General features: G+C 41.9%; 1 protein-coding gene across 6 annotated transcripts in view; it reads right to left on the bottom strand.

Annotated features, from left to right (window-relative positions):
• FAXC (failed axon connections homolog, metaxin like GST domain containing) overlaps nt 1–15,316 on the bottom strand; it is a 78,178-nt gene that overhangs the window by 53,832 nt on the left and 9,030 nt on the right. For all 6 annotated transcript variants that reach the window (XR_013382965.1, XM_077902991.1, XM_077902993.1 and 3 more), the window contains one exon: nt 5,147–5,343. Coding sequence is in view for 5 of the 6 variants with exons in the window: in XM_077902991.1 (XP_077759117.1) it covers nt 5,147–5,343 (197 nt within the window). In the remaining variant the exon portion in view is untranslated. The remainder of the gene's footprint in view (nt 1–5,146; nt 5,344–15,316) is intronic.

Raw genomic sequence — 15,316 nt, 5'->3', positions numbered from 1 at the left:
CTAAAACACAAATCTAATCCCATCAGGCTGCTCCTCAGAGTCATTCATTAACTCCCCATAGCCCGTTAGCTTGGCACGCAGCCCTCCTACAGTCTCACCCAGGCACGGCTGGCCATCCCCTGGCCCCATCCCCCTGCACTGCCTCCTGTGTACCTGCCACACAGAACCACCTGTGTCTCCCCAGGCTCCTCTGTCTTGCGTCTAAACTTTGGCAGATGCTGCTCCCTCTGCCTAGATATCCTAATCCCCTGCCACCCAGCCCCTTTCACCCAGCCCTGACAGTCCCCAGCTTCTGTTGGGGTACCATCTCCTCTGGGAAAGCCTTTCCCCCATCACTCCAGCAGGTGCTGGCTGCCTTTCCTCAGGTCTTCAAACTCTTCCCCCAGCACCCACCATTATGATGGGTCAATGTCTCCCTCAGCCTGTGAGTCACCTGAGGACGGAGACAGTGTCTTGCTTCCCCCCATCCAGCATGGAGTATGGCCACTAGGAGTCATTCATTAAGTTTACTGAAAGAATGAATTATTGATTGAATGGTAAAAAAGCTTTACTCCTGAGCCAGCTACTGCTAAGTAGTGTTTCTAAGGGCTGACAATATTTAAATAGGACGAAGGAAAAACAGAAATGCCTTTGAAGAATGAAGAAGGGGCTGACTGTTCTCTTCTGAGGCCCGCGTCACTCTCTACTGGGAAGAGCCCACTCCATGAGGAGTCGTGAATCATCAACCGGCAAGGGCAGGGAGAGCCAGTTTGGAAACTAGACTAAGCTGAACAATTAATTCATCATTCTGAGAACCTCTTTCAGAAAGTTGATTCTCATTTCCTTTATCACAAATGATGTACCGGATCTCTTCTGCAAAACGGGGTCAAGGTTTCTCTTAAAAATTGATTATCCTAGTCAGAACAGAAGAATAAATACTGTTCAACATTTTTAAAGGAGATCAAGAGTACAGGAAAGAAGCGCTGACCCCTGATGTTTCAATGAAGATCTCTCTTGTTATAACCTAACATGAGGCCTGGCCCATAGCAGAGATCATGCTAACATGTGGAAAACTGCAACCCTCGGAATCTACTGTTTGATGACTGAGTCTCAGCATGTGGCCTTCCTGACCACAGATGCCTTTCTCCATATCCTGCTACATCCTGTCATCTTTCGGTTGTCTTCTAAATGCATGGGGGTGCAAGAGCGTATGATAAGCTTCTATGATTCCACCGAGTTGCACAGCCCCTAGACTAACCCTTCCAAGCAGGACCTTTCACTACATCTGAAATCAGGGGGCAAGGGGAACAGGGAAGAGGGGATCACATTAATCCAGTTTTAATCATGGAGAGAGACTCCAGGCTTTTAGACAAGATTTTGGGTAAGTCATTTTAGTAAGGACTCCACCTCCCCCATTTAGTGAAACTATACCAAAAGCCAACCTCAAAATTGAAAAATCATGGCCAGCCTAGATGCAAATTTGTTCCAACACCTATATTTTAATGGGTCAAAGTGGTATGGCCTGACCACAGTGCACTACACACTTCCTTGTGGGGCTATAAGACTCTTGGCGCACTAGTGTGTCATATAGATGAAGCTGTAGTGTCTGTTACCAGAGCTCAATTTCATTCCACTAATTTGACCCCGTGTCTCTCGTATTTCCCTTTATACCAACTTCCATGCGTTGGATCTAACTTAAGCACTCAGTGGAACAAAGAGGATAGAAACCTGTCTTCTCCATGTTCAATCATAGTTATGCAAGTGGGACATACTGGTATGGATTTCAAGTTCAAGAAAAACTCGTTATAGCTAAGTGTGCTTATTTGACCAAACCTGAAGCAGAGCCCCAGGATGATGTGATGGTATTTACGTAACAATGCCAGCTTTCCATTGTCTTCGCTTTTCAGAAATATCACACCTGGAGCGTTCTTGCAATTTTGGACCAAAATAAACATTATCTGAAAACTCCAGATAATTCGAATCAATTGATTCAAATAGTGGATTTCATCTCCTCCGCTGTAAACACAGACACACCTTGGAGCTCAGATTGTTAGAATTTAACAAGCTCTAATGAAAATCTCATCCTGTAATATTTTCCTATATAGGGTGGTCCATTCCTCATGCTGGCCCCAGTTTCCATGGGTGCACATTCTGTGTGTGGCCTCTGAGACAAGAAAGTGGGGAGCAGGAGAGGAACCTGACAAGGAGTGTCCACAAACTCTGCCTCAGGCATTTTCTTACTGGAGGGACAGGTGTCTTTTCTCGTTTGGGATTTAGAGCTCTAGGGAATGCCTGTTCAAAGTCTCCCCAAAGCAAGAAGATAGCTAAAGGTTAGGAAACCTTATGAAACAGAGGAAGGTTTGCTTTTCCTTCTGCTGCTAGGGACTGAAGGGAATTGAAGGAATTGGGAATTTTTCTTTGAAAGTTCACTGGAGGGCAGCCCAGTGGCTCAGTGGTTTAGTGCCACGTTCAATCCAGGACATGACCCTGGAGACCTGGGATCGAGTCCCACGTCAGGTTCCCTGCATGGAGCCTGCTTCTCCCTCTGCCTGTGTCTCTGCCTCTCTCTCTGTGTGTGTCTCTCATGAATAAATAAATAAAATCTTTAAAAAAAAAAAGAAAGAAAGTTCACTGGATATTTTTATCTCTATGAAGAAGACCTGACCTCCCACCTTCATTATATTTTCCTCAAAATAACCTTTGAGGAGACACAAATGAGACACAGTAGCTAGCTCCCGCTCTGAATTACAAAATGTAATTAAAAAGTGGATTACAGATACAAAATTATCCTTAGAAAGGTCTATGTACGACCTAAGCAACTCCCCCAAGCACTTGTGTGTTTATGGTCCATAAAATTAAGATTCTTCCACACCAGGATACCACCTCCCAACTCTCCCACTCACTTCCCACCCCCCAATACCTTTCCCTCCACCACCTAGAGCTGCCTCCCATCATGTATTAGCTGGGGCTGTTGAAGGGAGAGAAGGGAAGGGAAAGAGCAGAAGATGAATTTCTACCAGGGAGTAAACATATAAAACGTCTCCACACACCAAGAGAAAAAATCAGGGACAGCTGGTACTTGGGAATCTTGCTGGATCAAAGTCTTTCTAACTGGAATGTACATTTTATGAACCACTACAAAAATCAAGAGTTGTAGCGCAAGTACTAATGAAAATGTAAGGTGACTTTCAGCTTCTTTCCATGCAGCTCACAAAGCAAGAGCTCTCCACATTAATGGGCCCATCAATCAAACAAGGTAGCACTTTGGAGGGCTGCATCAACAGAAGGCACAGAGGGTCAGGGTGGCCCTGTGCTGGTTCTTCATTTCTTTCAATTGCTGCCAAGTGGGGACTAGAACCTCTTAAGAGATGAGATGGGCTCTGTCCCACAGGCTTTTCCCTGAGACTAAGCACACCACATGCAGTCATTCACTTGGCCCATGCTGTAACTCCTGCGCTCTTGAAGATAGGAGCCCCATCAGTTCTCCACAAGTACCATAAAGAAAAGACCTGGGTGCTTTCCAGGAACACAGAGTCTGTGATTACTACCATGCTGATCTGCACCCCTGCCTCTGCTCTCTGCTGGGTTCCCTCCTTGCCCCCACCCCCTTCACCCCTACAGTGAGAGGGGGGAAAAGAAGCGGTGCTTTGGATCTGCCCTGGGATAAACGGGGCAAGGACTGTGAGCAGAAAAAGAAAACAGAAATAGAGAGTCACTTAAAATCCAAGAGAGGGAACAGCAAGTTTTCCATTTAGAAAGAACAAGCAAGTTTCCATGTAGAAAGAGAGCTGAACTGATGAAATAGGACGGTGATAGGGAAGACCTTCGACAATCAACCCCACACTGAGTGTGGAGGAGGCAAAAGCTACTGGGTGAGCAACTGACCCCTTAATAACAATTAATGCCCAAAAAAGAGGGCTTAACGATTCTTAATTAGCTCTTTGGAACAAGATAAGTCTAGAGAAATCATAGAGAAAACTCATCTACTGGGGTGTATAGAAAGGTGCTAAAACTCCAGGAAATGGATGAAAGACAAAAGGAAAAATCCCACATGACGATGAGTTTATAAGCCAAGAAGCCCTGTGCCTGTTTAACTCACATGTCACAGCCAGCACAATGGCACATGCAGAATACAGGCAACTCATCCACGCAGTGTGTGAGGCTTCAGACAAGGGATGCAACCTAGGGGTCAGCCAGGCGGGACAAGAGCACTCAGAAAGCAGAAGTACACTTTACTTCTGGAACACAGAGAAGCTCTTGTCGTCTAAGGAAAACTGACAATAATTTTACAAAGCTTGAATAATTCATTTCACTTAAAACTTCTAACCTGACTTAGTCTTCTGTTCCCTCCTCTGGGTGTCTGATATAATAGTATTTTAATTCAGCAGTTTGGACTAGTAAAGAGCAGAGTCAGTTGAAATATCCTCTTCACCTCAGTGAGGTGAGGTCTAAATCAGGGGTCAGCCAAACACAGCCCATAGGCTAATAAGTTTTTACATTTTTAAATGGTTGGAGGGGTGCCTAGATGGCTCATTTGGTTAAGGGTCCAACTCTTGGTTTCGGCTCAGGTCATGATCTCAGGGTCATGAGATCGAGCCCCATGCTGGGCTCTGTACTCAGAATGGAGTCTGCTTGGGATTCTCTCTGTCCCTCTTTCCCTCTGCCCCTCCCTCCACTCACATGCACTCGTTCTCTCTCTCTCTCTCTCTTTCTCTTTCTCTAAAATAAATTCATTAACTAATTAATTAAAAAATTAAAAATACATTTTTAAATGGCTGGAGGAAAAAAATCAAAAGAATAACTTTTCATATTAAATGAAATTCAAATGTCAGTGTTTTTATTGTTTCATTGAAACAGAGTCATGCTCTTCATTTCCATGTCATCTATGGTTGCTTTTGCACTACAATGGAAGAGTTTAAGGAGTTGCAACAGATCCATGGCCCCACAAAGCCTAAAACATGTGTTAGCGAGGCCTCTACAGAAAATGTCTACCTTTTTTCTAGATACCTAGAAACTTATCGGTTATAACTTTGACCCCTAAGTCGGTCAGAATGTAGAAATTTTTGAAAAGGCTGGGGAATGTCTGAAAAGTGAAACAGAACTTGGGCTTACTCCAAAGGCTGGGGACAGGCCCTGGGCACTCACCCAACACGCCTGGGGGACTCACCAGTAGAAGTGCTCCTCCACCATCTTGGTCACTGCTCTGGAGATGGCTCTTTCATGAGGGCCAAGGTTTTTGTTTAAATTCACTCCAAGTTTCTCTTCCAGAAAGTCAATTATGAATTCTGTGCCAGAAACTTTTTCATGATTATATTCAATCCAAGGCATTTTCCCTTGAGCAGAAAGTTTTCCACCAAAATAATTCTAAGCAGAGTAAATTTTAAAAAGAGAAAAGCAATGTTTTATTTAAATTTCACTGTATGGTTAACAGAAAGAAACATTCCAACCCTTTATTTGATAGTGACTATACTGTTCAAGTGAATGAACTCAGCACATAAACTCTTTAAGACAATAAATAGTTACTCTTGGAGAAATAAAAATACCTCACATGAAGATATTACTTTACTCCCATAGATTTTATCATGAGCCCTGGTATATTGTTACAAAAAAGACCAGAGAGGAGAAGTAGTGTTGAAATGATCTTGGTAATAGTTGGTTTAGTTAAAAGGTTAAGAACAAGCCACAAATGCAAAACAGTGAAAATAAGCCATAATGGGGCTTGCACTGGTGAGGCTACTAACCGAAGATCTCATCTGAAACCCAGCAGCTTATGCTTGAATAATGCTTAATACCATGGCAAACAAGCGGCCCCATAAATTATAACACTTAGGTGTAAGAAAGTGCATCCAACAGACTCAACTCTAGTGTTGGTTAAAATGTAGATTCCTGGGCCCCAGCCCAGACCTCTGCATCAGAAGCCTGGGAATGGTGCCCAGAAATCTGTGTCTGTGCTAAGTTCCCCTTTGATTTACACCCATGCTAGAATCTTACAGTGTCTCAGAGGACATGATCCCAGATGGAGTGGAATGGGGGTGTGGAGTCATACACTTTATGAACACTGGGAATTAGAGTGACATTTGCTGCCTCCACTCCTTGGCCAGGCACTACACATTCCCCTTGATGTGGACCAGAAGAAATGTTACAAACCTCGAAAAGTTGTTAGTACATCAGATATTCTTGTAATTTGTACACTAAAGATGTAAATTTACCATATAACATAGTACCTGTTTCAGATTAACTCTTGATATCACCCATATCAACCTAACACATCCCTTTCAGGACTTTTGTCATTTGCAGATGGATTCTATCCTACACACTGACATCAGAGGAAACTGTTTGAAATGCAAATGAGATGCAAGATCTCTATGGCTCAAAATTATCCAGTGGTTTTTAATGGATCTATTCTAACCCCTTTCACATACCAGTCTAGACCTATACCACCTAGCCACTGCCCACCTACCCAGCCTCTTTGCTATCAATCTCTCCAGTCTTCTGAATTCCAACTGCACACATCCGAACACATCAAGGTCTTTGCCACCTCTCTGACTTTGTGCACTCTTTACTTTTTATAGGAGTCTCTTTTCCCAACCTCTGCCAAGTCATATCCATCCTAAAATATTTAGTTCAAAGTTCACCTTGTTGGTGAACAATATTTCCTCAAGGTGCAACCATTACTTCCTTTCCTCCATGCTTCCATTGTACAGTGTATATTCCTCCCATCTTATAATATTACCATTGGTACCTTTGCCTTTCCCTCTAGGCCATGCCCCCCCCACCCAAGTATTTGGTACATTTTTATCTAGACTCCTTTTAAAAACTGGAGTAACAAAAATTAATGATTGATTCTTTTTTTTAAAGGGATTTATTTTATTTTATTTTATTTTATTTTTTATTTATTCAGAGAGAGAGAGAGAGAGGCAGAAACACAGGCAGAGGAAGAAGCAGGCTTCATGCAGGGAGCCTGACGTAGGACTCGATCCCAGGTCTCCAGGATCACACCCTGAGCTGCAGGCAGCGCTAAACCGCTGTGCCAACAGGGCTGCCCTTAATGATTGATTCTTATGGAAATGAAAGTTCTTATAGGTTTTGTCATCAAAAATGTTAGTTTTAGAGGCAGAAAAAGTATTTGACAAAATTCAACATCCATTCATGACAAAAACTCTCAATGAAATGGGTATAGAGGGTATATACCTCAACTGAATAAAGGCTATATATGAAAAACCCACAGCTAACATCATACTCAATGGTGAAAAGCTTTCAGCTTTTCCTCTAAGATCAGGAACAAGACAAGGATGTCCACTCTTGCCACTTTTATTCAACATAGTACTGGAAATCCTAGCCACAGAAATCAGACAAGGAAAAGAAATAAAAAACAACCAAAATGGTAAGAAGTAAAACTGTCATTATTTGTAGATGACCTGATACTATATATAGAAAACCATAAAGGCTCCACCGAAAAATCTATTAGAATAAATGAATTCAGTAAAGTTGTAGAAACAGCATTAATATACAAATATCTGTTGCATTCCTGTACATTAATAATGAACTAGCAGAAAGAGATATTAAGAAAACAATCCAGGATGCCTGGATGGCTCAGCGGTTGAGTGTCTGCCTTCAGCTCAGGGCGTGATCCCAGGATCCGGGATCAAGTCCCACAATCGGGCTACCTGTGAGGAGCCTGCTTCTCCCTCTGCCTATGTCTCTGCCTTTCTCTCTGTGTCTCCCATGAATAAATAAATAAATCTTTAAAAAAAAAAAAAAGAAAATCTCATTTACAACTGCATCAAAAAAGAAAAAAATACCTAGGAATAAATTTAACCAAGGACATGAAAGACTAAAAATCTGAAAACTACAAGACACTGATGAAAGAAATTGAAGACAACACAAATAAATAGAAAGATATACCACAATCACGGATTGGAAGAATTCATTAATATTATTAAAATGTCAATACTACTCATAGCAATCTATAGATTCAACTCAATCCCTAACAAAATAATGTTAATATTTGTCAAATAACTAGAATGAATAATCCTAATGTGTAGAGAACTATAAAAGACCCTGAACAGCCTAAAGCAATCTCAAGAAAGAAGAATGAATCTGGAGGTATCACACTCCCTGATTTCAAACTATACAATACTACAGTAATCAAAATAGTATGGGTACTGGCATAAAAATAGACACACTAATCATTGGAACAGAATAGAGTGATCAGAAATAAACCCATAGTTAAATGGCCAACTAATCTACAAGAAAGAAGGTAAGAATATACAATGGAAAAAAGACAGTCTTTTCATTGACTGGTGCCTGGGAAACCTAGAGAGCTACATTAAAAGAATGCAACTAGGGATCCCTGGGTGGCGCAGAGGTTTAGCGCCTGCCTTTGGCCCAGGGCGTGATCCTGGAGACCCGGGATCGAATCCCACGTCGGGCTCCCGGTGCATGGAGCCTGCTTCTCCTTCTGCCTGTGTCTCTGCCTCTCTCTCTCTCTCTCTCTGTGACTATCATAAATAAATAAAAATTAAAAAAAAAAAGAATGCAACTAGAAAACTTTCTTATGCTACACACAAAAATAAACTAAAAATAGATTACATACCTAAATATAAGACCTGAGACCATAAAACTTCTAAAAGAAAAGATGGGTAGTAATCTGTTGGACATCAACTTTAGCAGTATTTTTCTGGATCTGTTTCCTCAGGCAAGGGAAACAAAAGTGAAAATAAACAACTGGCACTACATCAAACTAGAAAGCTTTTGCACAGCAAAGGAAACCATCAGCAAAACAAAAGGGCTACCTACCAAATGGGAAAAAAATATTTGTATATGATATATCCAATAAGAAGTTAACATCCAAAATAAATAAAGAATTCCTATAACTCAATACTTAAAAAAAAAAAATCTAATTTTTAAAAGGTCAGAGAACCTGCACAGGCATTTTTCCAAAGAAGACATACAGATGGCCAACAGATGCATGAAAAGATGCTCAACATCACTAATCGTCAGGGAAATACAAACTAAAACCACAATGAGATATTATCTCACACCATCCAGAATCGTATAAAAAAAGTCAAGAAACAATAAATATTGGCAAGAATGTAGAAAAAAAGGAGACCCTCATGCACTGTTGGTGGGAATGTTAAATGTGCAACCACTATGGAAAATAGTATGTAAGTTCCTCAACAAGGGGCACCTGGATGGCACAGTTATGTGTCCAAATCTTGGTTTCAGCTCAGGTAGTGATCTCAGGGTCATGAGATTGAGCCCCCTGTTGGGCTCCACACTTTGTGTGGAGTCTGCTTGATTTTTTCTCTCCCTCTGCCCCTCCCACCATGTGCTTGCGTGCCCGCTCTCTCCCTCAAATAAATAATAAATCTTTACAAGAAAAAAAAAAAAAACACCATACAATCCAGTGATTCCTGTACTAGGTATTTACCTAAGGAAAACAAAACACTAATTTGAAGATATATGTACCCCATGTTTATTGCAGCATTATTTACAATAGCCAAGGTATGGAAGCAACCTAAGCGTCCAGCAATAAGCAAATGCACAAATAAGATATGGGATGGACAGATAGGTAGATGGACAGACAGACAGGATGCAATATTACTCAGCCATAAAAAAGGATGAAATGTTGCCATTTGCAACAATATGGATAGACCTAGAGGGTATTATGCTAAATGAAATAAACCAGACAGAAAAGAAAAATACCATATCATGTGTGGAATCTAAAAAAACAACCAAACCAACCAACCAGAAACAGACTCATGAATACAGAAAACAAACTGGTGGTTGCCAGAGGGAAGAGATGTAGGGGTTAGGCAAAATAGGTGAAGGGGATTAACAGGTGCAAACTTCCAGTTATAAAATAAATCAATCATAGGGATGAAAAGTACAACATAGAGAGTATAGTCAATAATATTGTAATTATTTTGTATGGTAACAGATGGTAGCTACGCTTATTGTGGTGAGTACTTTGTAATGTATACAATTCTCAAATCAGGGACGTCTGGGTAGCTCAGTGGTTGAGCATCTGCCTTCAGCTCAGGGCATGATCCCAGGCCTGGGGATCAAGTCCCACACTGGGCTCCCCGCAAGGAGCTTGCTTCTCCCTCTACCTATGTCTCTGCCTCTCTCTGTGTGTCTCTCATGAATAAATAAAATCTTTAAAAAGAAAAGTAGGAGACAACACTTTAGAGATACTATGATCATATCTAATTTAAAAATTAGATAAATGTTTAAAAATATTTAAAAAAGAAACACAAAAACATCTGAAGTAATTGGCAATAGTATGAGATACAGATGATCTTTCCACGAATTTCAGTCTTTCAGAATTGGCTATATTACTGTTAAAATAAAAACATTATCTTTTAAAAATAATACTTAGTTTTCCTTAACTTCCTAAATATATTCAAGAACTCCTGGCCTATCTTACTTAAGCAATTGAAGTCTGACTGGCCCACTAACGGTGGTTTCTGAAAGTAATTTTGAGAAGAATCATGAAGAGATAAACCTTTATATATTTTGTGAGCTTTAGTTTCCTCCTGCAAGTTTGTCCTAGGTGAAATTAATCTACACTTCTACTATATTATTAACACAGCAGTGAAAGCTATGGGCTTTGGTTTTAAAAATCTCATTCCATCACTTATTCAGTGTGACCCTGGTCATCCCTGGATCTCCCTTATCATCCTTGGATCTCTCTGGGCTTCAATTTCCTTATCTACAGAATAGGGATACAAGAGTTGTAGGAGGACTACTACATGCATGAAGGAGTTTGACAAGTCCCTTCATCAGAAATATTAACATCACCATTACCATTTTGAAATGGAGAATTAAGACCCTAAAAAAAAGGGCAGCCCAGGTGGCTCAGGGGTTTAGCACCACCTTCAGTCCAGGGCCTGATCCTGGAAACCCACGATCGAGTCCAACGTGGGGCTCCCCTCATGGAGTCTGCTTTTCCCTCTGCCTATGTCTCTGCCTCTCTCTCTCTCTCTCTCTGTCTGTCTCATGAATAAATAAATAAAAGCTTTTAAAAAAAAATCCCAAAGTCTTGGGACACTGACTTGCTACACTAGCCATGGTACCCCCAACTTTTCAGCTAAATGTATATCCATTACATTCACTGCACCCCTGGAGCCATCTTGAAAGCTCTCCCACTGGCTAAATTTGAGACAATTTGAGCAACTTTTATAGATTATAACACATTGGCAAAAAAAAAAATCTACACAACCACTATTATGAAATAATTAGAAATATATATGTTGGTCTCTGCCCCCAATTTCCAGCACAGAGCCCCTAAAAGCCTTATAAAAATTCCTAAGTGATAGAGCACTAGGAACATTTTTGTCTTAATGAGGTGACTCTGGGTGGGCTCCTTGGATGGCTCTTGGAAGGTGCCAGGTTACTAGAAAGACCAAACCTTGATGAGCAACCATGATTTTCAGTCCTGTCCCCCATCCTCCAAAGATGGGGCTGGAAATGGAGTAAATAATTGCTCATGCCTATGTGAGGAAGCCTCCAAAAAATCCCAAAAGTATGGGGTTCAGAGAGTTTCCAGATGGGCAAATACATCCATACCGGGGAAGGTGATGCATCCAACTCTACAAGCTCCTGAACTGGGACCGTCCCAGGCCTCACCCTATGTACCACTTCATCTAGCTGTTCATTTGTATCTTTTAACGTATTCCTTAGTAAACTGGGTATAAACGTGTTTCCCTGAATTCTGTAGAGGGGGAAGGATACAGTCTATGAGACAGAGTCCTTAACCTATGGGATGACACTGTCTCCAAATAGCATGTCAGAATTGAATTAAATTGCAGGACATGCAGATGGTGTCACAGAGAGCTGCCTGGTGTGGGGTGAAAACCTCCCCATATCCAGTGACCATAAGTGTCAGAAATGAAGTGTTTGATGTGAATAGTAAAGGAGACTCCCAGGGAAGAAACACACAGTAGGGAAAAGCTGGGTTTTGTCCCACATAGAAAGAAAAAAACGAAGTCCTTCCCTTTACAACTATGTATTGTAGTTTTGTAGGAAAAAAAGTCCCTATTTTTTGAAGATGCATACTGAAGTCCTGAGGGGTGAAGTGTCATGATTTCTGCAGCTTATTTTCAAATGGTTCATTTAAAAAATTGTTTATATAAAGAGAAATAAAGCAAAAAAGGCAGTAATTGGTCAATTTAGGTGAAGAGCATATGGGTATTCACAGTACTAGGCTTTGAACTTGTCTGTGGCTTAGAAAGTTCCAACACAAAATGTTGGGGGAGTGGGGGAACACACAAGATCAGCAAATAAGTAACAATCAAAAGTTAGGGCTAAAAGCCAGAGCAGAGAATTCCAAAGGAGCCATTCTCTTTCTTTTTCTCTTTCACATTTACAAAGTATTATTGTGTGAAATACAGCTTTCTTATACAACCAGTTACAGCAAACAATGTTGGCATCTTTGTGTGTGTCTGGAAAAATGTTTGGAAGGATGGCCCAAAGTATCAGTAATGGCAATGGCTAGTTAGTAAGATGCCAGGTGATGTTCATTTTCCACTTACACTCTGTGTATTGTTTGAAATTCTTATAAGGACTATATGTCATTTATATGTAATCAGAAAAAGATGATAAAGCTATTTTCATTTTGAAAAAAAAATTAACCATATCCGCAGGACCTCCTTGTTGTACCTTTTCTGCAACTTCCAACAAATCTATAATTACTACAAAATGAAAAGTTTTCAACCTACCAATATTTACATCCTGATTTTAAAAAGATGAAAAGATAGTAACTGTGACCAATAGATCAGGCTTTTTAAAAAAAGCCTTTGAGTTTCTACTAATGGTCATCAAATATTTATTCCAATCTCTCTTCTGTTAAAAAGTAAAAAAAGCTTCAAATATAAAGTTGTGTTCTTGGGAGTATGGCATTTTAATCTTTTCTTTTTCAAGGCACAGGGCAAAGAAGGGGCAGAGAATAGAGCTCCCTGGATCTCGGACAGAATGCCTCTATACTGACGAGTGCAGGCGATGAGCCCCACCTGCACTTCCCAGGCACCCACAACACAAACCCTCATCGAGGGCACCCAGGTCTCAAGGCACCCATGGCGGGCACACAGCATCCTTCCAAAACACAGGACCATTTTTCTCTTACCTAAATCTCTGCTCTGAGCTGAACACCCCCTGCATTGATTTTCCACAAAGTCCTCACAGAAGAAAAAACACTCCTATGCCTTTCTTTAAAAAAAAAAAAAAATATATATATATATATATATATAAATATTTATATATATTATAAATATTTATATATATATAAACTCCTCCTGAGAAGAATCCATATAGATAAAACCACTTGACTACAGGAGGCCCGTGACTCCATTCCTACAGAAATCAGAGAGACTCCACAAGAGCTAACACATTGTGCTGTGTATGGATCTGTTCATTCACAGAAGTTAAAGCCTCCAGTCTGGTAAATCTCCAGATGGTGACCCATAACAACCCCCAAAGAAGCCCCAAAACAAATGACTATCAACACCCACCAGACCAAGCCATGACTTCTCTGCCCCACCGTCCATTCAGATTTCCTAAAACTTAGATAGCAAGGACTTCTGGAGCCCTGGGGCAGGGTCAATGTCCCATGCCAGCATGAAGTAGTTACAGAAGATGGATCATCACCCATTTTCCCATAAAAGATTTTAAGGGCTCAGAATCCTTGAGGGGTGAATGTTAGAGACAGTTAGTTAGGGTCTAACAAAAATACTGGAGGCCAGCAAAGAGGAAGTCATGGCCAACTCTCAGGAAAGCCAGAGGCTTCCTAGCAGCACTCAACAAAGCCACAAGCAGCCGGGTTGGCTAAATTCTGAATCAACACACTATGAGCAGCAAAGCTGAGGGAATAGAGTGGAGAAACAGAGTAGCTAGGGGGAATTAAAAATAAGTGCTGTGAAGTCCGGTGATGCTGGCAAGGATTTTTTTTTTTTTTTTTTTAATGTAAGAACAGGGACACCTGGGTGGCTCAGTGGTTGAGCATCTGCCTTCTGCTCAGGGTGTGATCCTGGAGTCCCAGGATCAAGTCCCCACATCGGGTTCCCCAAGGAGCCTGCTTCTCCCCCTGCTTATGTCTCTGCCTCTGTCTCTCATGAATAAATAAATAAAATCTTTAAAAATATATATATACACACACACACACACACACACATCAATAAGAAATCATAATTTTGGAAAAGGGGAAGTGGTCACCTCCTAGAAGGCCTGTGCAATAGCTTCAGGTTTCACGGTGAAACATGTGTCCTGCTGGCCCAGTCACACTACCTAAAAGCAGCTGCTCTGCAACATGAGCAGAGGAAGTTAGGCTCCTGGTAAAGCCAGGGCCGCAGCAGTCAGTACTTGCAGGCTTGAAGGCAGGAAGAGCTAGGGTGGCACAGCCCGGCAGCTGAGCTGGCCCCTGCAAACAGCAGTACGGCTCCATCAAGGTGACAGGGTCCAAGAGATCTAGAAAGCCATCAGGGATTACCCAGCACAAAATTCAGGCCTGGTGCCCTAACTGCCCCCAAGCTGTCAAGGCTAATTGATATGACTGGGTCAAGAGTGATGACAGAATAGAGACAGGCAGCTGGTGGGGAGCACTCTCTTCCCTCAATGTGAGCCCCTGGGTGACATGGATCTTCCAGTGCTGGCTGCCTAACACCAAGCTCAGCAACCATCTTTCAAATCTGATCTGCTGCATCTAGATGCTTCAAGTTCCGTCTGTCTTCAGGGCTATCTTCTCCTCTATTCAGGCTTAGAAAGTCCTGAATAATCTCCTTGTTTCTAGGGCCCTCCACCCGAAGTCCAGGTTAGGTGCCCCGCCATCATATCCCCAGCGGGGCCTCCATCATAGCATTTACCACACCAGGAAGATGCCCCTCATCTCATCCCAGCATTGGTCTCTCGGAGGGTCACTGCCACCCCCCATCCCCTCTTCTGCAGAGAAATTGGCTCAGAAAGCACAGGCCAGGGAGCATCAGGGGATGCAGGGCTAGAAGCCTGGCCCCGCTGCTCTGTTACCAGCAAGGGAGACCACTTCCTCCCAGTGCCACCACTTTGGAAGAGCCTGAAGGTGAACCCCTGGCCAGCAGGGGCCACTTGGAGGAGTGGCAGCAAACCAGAGGGACCATTGGTTTGGGGGTACCTGGGTCTCCCTTCTTACTTTGCTTATATCCCCTCAGAGGCAGAAACCTGAAGCCTAAGCTTTGGCCCTGGCTTGGTACAGATTCCCAGGCAGGGAAGCTGCATCTCCGGAAAAAGGAAATCTCAAACCAAAACAGACACCAGAAGGGTGCAACCACCATCACAGAAGAGCAACAGATGAATCCATACAACA

The sequence above is a fragment of the Canis aureus genome, chromosome 7 (genome assembly GCF_053574225.1).
Source record: "Canis aureus isolate CA01 chromosome 7, VMU_Caureus_v.1.0, whole genome shotgun sequence".
Classification (NCBI taxonomy): domain Eukaryota; kingdom Metazoa; phylum Chordata; class Mammalia; order Carnivora; family Canidae; genus Canis; species Canis aureus.
Note: the sequence above shows the minus strand (reverse complement) of the source record. Positions and strands in the feature narration are given on the sequence as shown.